The sequence below is a fragment of the Terrapene carolina genome, unplaced genomic scaffold (genome assembly GCF_002925995.2).
Source record: "Terrapene carolina triunguis isolate 2854851 unplaced genomic scaffold, T_m_triunguis-2.0 Scaffold69, whole genome shotgun sequence".
Classification (NCBI taxonomy): Eukaryota; Metazoa; Chordata; order Testudines; family Emydidae; genus Terrapene; species Terrapene triunguis.
This window is the reverse complement of record NW_020664420.1, coordinates 39,776,882-39,782,881: the sequence shown is the minus strand read 5'-3', so window position 1 is coordinate 39,782,881 and position 6,000 is coordinate 39,776,882. Positions and strand designations below refer to the sequence as shown.

The following is a 6,000-nucleotide window of genomic DNA, read 5'->3' as shown; positions in this document are numbered from 1 at the left end:
ATTGGCTGGAGACAGGGCAGGGGGTGCGGCAGGGGTTGGCTGGAGACAGGAGTGCGGGGCTGGCTGGCTTTGGGCAGGGGGGTGCAGCAAAGATTGGCTGGAGACAGGGCAAGGGGTGCAGCAGGGGCTGGCTGGAGACAGGGGTGTGGGGCTGGCTGCAGGCAGGGCAGGGCTGTGCAGCAGGGGCTGGCTGGCTTCGGGCAGGGGGGGCGGCAGGGGTTGGCTGCGGGCAGGGTGGCGGGTACTCATGGGGAGAGCGGCTTGGAGGAGCCCAAGCAGCAGGACGCAGCCCAGGCCCAGTGGAGCAGCTGGGGACCCACCAGGCAGCAGCAGGAACCCCAGGGCCAGGGGTCCGAGGAGCAGCAGTAGCAACAGGGCCAGGCGGCAACTCACATGGCTCCCGCAGCACAGCGCCCCCTGGCGGCCGGAGGAGAAATTACACGCTTCCCAGCCTGAGCCCATCAAAGCCACAGCGCCCCCCCCTCAGGGAAGCCGGTTAATAAGGGGTTCTAAAACCACTTCAAAATTTAACAATCGGTTCACGCAAACCGGCTCCAGCTCACCACTGCTGTCAGGCCTTGTGTTGAATGCAACCCTGTTTTACCACACCCCTTATATTTCCCCCTGTTTTTCTCCTCTCATTCTCTGCAAATAAATATTTCTCTTTCCGATATTCATTGTTCTCTTCTGGTGTGTGTGTGTTCACTCCGGTGGGTTTGGAACAGGTGCCCCAGGGTGGAAGGGACTTTCCCTGCTGCATTCCTGCGCGCGCCTTCTCTTGGCCAGAGCTGCCTGCAGAGCAGACTCCATCTTGGCCAGGAGAGCACTAAAGTTACATTTGTTACCACCAATTTAACTAAACTTTATCCTTACCCCTTTTAATAAAGGAGTTAGAGCTCACTATAGACATGTTCTGAGTCACCCTCCAGAAAAAACAGGGAGCAACAGACTTCACATATATAAGGTAAAAACATCTTCTTCGAGTCTCCTTTATCTTAAAGAAATAAAGGCACAAGCCCAATTTAAAAAAAAATCTTAGCACCTTTAAAGAGATCAAATAGGCCTGAAATGTGAATGCACTGACAGCAGCCAAAGGCTAAACACTACAAAAATGCTTCAAAGTCCCCCCACTGGCTAGATGATGCTCAGAGCCTCATTTATGCAACTGGCTACAACGTCCATGTAGAAGCAGGCCACATGGCCAATAGCTTGGGTGTGCTGCTCAAGCAAGCAGCACTGGCCTCTCATTCACAGGGTTGCAGCTGTGCAGTGAATCTACTATCCCAGGGTGTTGAGAAAAATTGCAATGTCCACTTTGTAGCGAGTGGCATCTTGATGAAACAAAAATGCAACTTTTAAAAGGATGCAGGGGGTTAAAAGATGGACAAAGTTGTTCAAGTGTCCATATGAGCTGGGATAAATGCTGCAAAAGTGCTGGCAGATATTGGGGGACTTCTCAGATGTCTGGTGCTTTATGACTTAGAACTTTCACACTAGCCATCTGATCACAAAGCTAGTAGCATGTATCTAAAAGTGACATAGGTATCGTTCTACAAAAAAATACAATAGCTTTTAAGTGATTTTTTAGAAATAACTGTGAGCCTACCTTATTCCACACATACTTCCAGCTCACAGAAATGTCACTTCCTAATAGTGCCTTAACCCACTGAACTGGATTCCCATAAGTTCTATTGTCACTCGTTCTGATTTTACCATCTCCCAAAAGAGTGACTTTATGGCTGAAGTCCTAAAAATGAAAATAAAGAAAAAAAATTACAAGTAAATTGACAAATTAAAATTAATATCCTTTAAATTTAAGCAAAATTCTAAAAGTTCATATGAACTGAAAAGTTGCAGCTAGCTATTTTGCATCTTTTCTTTATTCTAGGGGTTTTATTCAGCAACTCATGCCATGATCATAAATAGAAATAAATAAATATTTCAGTTGTAAACTGAGATAAATTTCATTGTATGAGCAAGTTTAAAAATACTATACAAACACCATCCAAATCGCTATCTGCGCAAATATTAAGCTTGATAATTTAAAAAAAAAAAAGAATTTGATGGTCTTCAGACTATACAATGTTAATTAGGAGAGATTATAAGTATAGGTGCTTTAATAATACTAAGAGTATGATCCTGCAAACACCTATGCACAGAAGTAACTTTGCTTATGTATTTCCAGTGTAGTTAACATGCTGCATGGCTTATACTGCTTATTGACAGTATGGTATCTACACTGGGCTTAAAATTAAGTTCAGATAATGTATTTAAGCAAGGTTTAAACTAAACTGTGCTCTAACAAGGTTAGGCTGACTGGTGTGTGTGAGGTCAAACTGTTAAACAAGAGGTGGGCTTGACAATGTAACATTGGTCCATCCTCCATCCCCTCTCCCCCCAAAGGCAATCTCTCCAAAATTTGTGACTTGGCTCTATGTTTATAGAGTGTCTGAATTGGAACACATTAAATCCAAGCACCTTGAGGAAACCTGACTTCAGATCTCAACTGTACAGCTTGGCCCCATCTCTGGTTAGAATCGTGTTCAAAACTGCACCCTGTGAACCCAAGGTTAACCCTAAGTAAGTACCACAAACTCATTGCATCCTGTTACCATGTGGTTTTCCATAATCACAAAGGAGGAAGCTTTGTTGTGCTTTTCCTCTGCACAAAGCAACAGACCTAAGCACTAATCTCTATGGTATCTACTGCATCCCATGGGATGAGTGAGTGCTTTTCTCATCATGGTGCAGAAATACAGCTCTTCTACACCTAGAATAGCTACATTCTCTTCCTCAGGTTGCAAGTGTTAAAGGCTAGGGTCAATATTGGAGATCATAACTAGAAGGGTCTTGAGACACTGCAATAGGCAAACTGAGTTCTTCATCCTTCAAGCTGGGTCATCACATGTTCTGGAGCAATATTACAAATCCCATCCATAAAGGAAACGATTGCATATACTGATGGTTGACATGTTACCCAGTATAGAGGAGGTCTGTGTCCAACTTAAGAGACTTTCATGTCATGTAGCATGATGATGCATAAAATGACTCTTCTATTAAGAGAGGCTCTTCCATGGAAGAGAGTCAGTGGGCCACAGGTGCAGACAAGGAACCCTTCCCATACTTGGGTCCATAAGCGGTAGGTGTAAGAGGCCAAGGGAGGCTAAGCCTCACCAAACAGCTGGCCTGCCGCCTTTGGTGTGCTGCTGCCGAAAGGGCACCTTGGCCATGGCCCTGTCCATGCTCTGCCCCAAGGCCCTGCTCCCACTTGTCCCCTTCCCCCTGAGGCCCCACCCTCACTCCACCTCTTCCCGTCCCCGCTCTGCCCGCATGGGACCGAGGTGAAGAGGCGCGTGGAAGTGGTGATTGGCCGGCTGGCCACAGGGGGGAGGCAGAGGAGGAGGCAAGCAGTGAGCGGCAGGCTGGCAGCGGGGCTGGAGAAAGGTGTGAAGCAGCAGGCGGGGGGACCTCGTGGCTGGGGCGGAAGTGGGAAGGGACCATGCGGGGCCGGGGGTGGAGCATGGGTGGGGCTTCGGGGGGGGGGAAGAGGCCGAGCAGGGGAAGGCCTCAAGGCAGGGCCTCGGTCTGAGTGTGCACAGCTTCCCCAAATGGAGGAGTCACACACTGTCCATGCTTGTGTGCCTTTCATAGCTGACTCTCTACATACTTAATCAGTTATATACTTCAGCTGGTTGATCAGCACTTTGAACTGGAAATGAACTGGTAGTCACTTCTGAGGCAACTATCATGTATATCTGCTCTATATTTGAAGGCGGCGTGGGGGAGGGACATATCTGAAGGCGGGGGCTTGATCTTGTTCTTAGATATAGGGTGCACATTACTGTGTCTCTTGTACCATCAGCTAGCATAGAAACAAGTGAAATAACTTATTTTTCAAACTGTTCAGCTGTTTCAAACATGCTCGTTTATCTAATAGTGGGATCAATCCCTAAGGGCTTGTCTGCACTACCGATTAAGCTGATGTAAGTTACATCGCTCAGAGGTGTGAAAAAAACACCTCCTTGAGCAACGTAACTTACATCAACTTAAAGCAGTGTCTACACTGTGCTATGTCGGCGGGAGATGCTCTCCTACTGATATTACTCCACCTCAATGAGAGGTGAAAGCTATTACGTCGCCAGGAGAGCACTCTCCCGTCGACATAATGCGTCTTCACCAGACGCGCTACATCGGCGCCGCTGCATCGATGCAGCAATGCTGATTTAGCGTAGTAGTGAAGACAAGCCCTTGGTGTTATATTTTTGGCCTAAAGGACTTGACAGTGTCCTCCTAAGTATCACATTTAGTCATAAAAAAACCTAAAAGCCACCTCTGAACTTTCAAAATCAAATATTATGCAGTCTAAAGGACCAGCCAACCATTCTATTTTGCTGCTAGCAATGACAGTAAATGTTAAACAGATAATAGAAATTGCAACCAAAAGCTGTTAAATATACAGTATTCTGAATGCTGCTATTTGATACATGGTTTGGCAGAAGGCATTTCACCCACTGAAATGCTTTCTTTTAAGACTCTTGGTAGAAAATCGTTTTAAAAGCTGATCTGTAAATATCAAATAAAAATTCAGTATTACATGCTGAAGATACTGAATAAAGAGATTAAGGAAACACTTGAACACATTTCTAAATTAAAATACTGTTATGCTGGGATTTGGGCAATCACACCACCTTGCTGACACTGTTAGGTGTGGTAACTGCCTTCCATTCAGGCTAAATGAGGGAACAATTAAAGGCCCTTTTGTTCAGTGATAGCTGAATGGAAAACACCACCCAATGACTAGAGCACATGCAAGCCTGGGCAGTGGCAGGGCCGCGCAGGCCAAGGGGTTTATGGTGGTCTCATAACAAATACAGGGGTGGCAGACTGACTTCGGGCTTGTCTACACTGGGAAGTTGTCAACAAAACTTTTGTCTTTCACCGGTACTTAAAAAAGCCCCCTCGCGAAAGACAAACTGTCTTCTGTTGTTCGATTTCTATTGTGTCCAGGGCAATCTGACTTTATGTACATTCTTTGTAAATAAATAGGGCTGCATTAAAGAAATACCTGACTACCATCAATTTCTTCTCTTAACAGAAACTACCAACAAAACTTGAATATTGGATAACTGCTCTGATAAAAAAAGGTAGCAGTATTTTTTTTTCCTCTACAGGTTTGAGGAGTCCAGACTATCCCTCCTGTTCCATTTCAAACACCTGCTGCTGATGACCATGATACACTGATGATGACCATATTTCAGCACTGAAAACTGGCAACCATCTCTTAATGGAGTCCCAATTTTTCTAATTCTGCATGTTTTAAATAGCCTTTTGTCTGACGGGTTACAAGGATATTAAAAAAAACCTTGTAACTTTAAAATATACAGTTGGGGGTGGGGGGGAACCAGGTCTCCACTTAGCCTTCTTCCAACAAGCTCAGGTCTCCAAGCAAAGGTCAGTGAGGAATAACTTCATCAGTAGAGTGGATGGGGTGGGCCACTAGAGTTGGCTGTTCAGACAGGAGTTTATTTTGATATTTACAGATTAACTTAATACTCAAACTGCTTTGGTACAGTATAATGTTCAATATTTAATCAAAAATGATTAAAGGTCTAGAAAACATGACTTATGGGGGAAGAATTAAAAAAATGGGTGTGTTTAGTCTAGAGAAGAGAAAACTGAGAGGGGACATAACAGTTTTCAAGTACATAAAAGGAGGAGGGAGGTAAATTGTTCTTGTTAACCACTGAGGATAGGACAAGAAGCAATGGGCTTAAATTGCAGCAAGGACAGTTTAGTTTAGACATTAAGAAAAACTTCCTGTCAGGGTAGCTAAGCATTGGAATAAATTGCCTAGGGAGGTTGCAGAATCTTCATCATTGGAGATTTTTAAGAGCAGGTTAGACAAACACCTGTTTGGGATGGTTTAGATAATATTTAGTCCTGCCTTGAGTGCAGGGGACTGGACTAGATGACCTCTTGAGGTCGCTTCCAGTCCTATGA

The 6,000-nt window shown here is 44.9% G+C and overlaps 1 protein-coding gene across 1 annotated transcript in view; it reads right to left on the bottom strand.

Annotated features, from left to right (window-relative positions):
• The window catches only part of ANKRD31 (ankyrin repeat domain 31), a 115,310-nt gene that overhangs the window by 29,399 nt on the left and 79,911 nt on the right, over nt 1-6,000 (bottom strand). Inside the window, 1 exon segment of the mRNA XM_026649268.1 lies at nt 1,607-1,747. Within this exon segment, the coding sequence (XP_026505053.1) occupies nt 1,607-1,747 (141 nt within the window).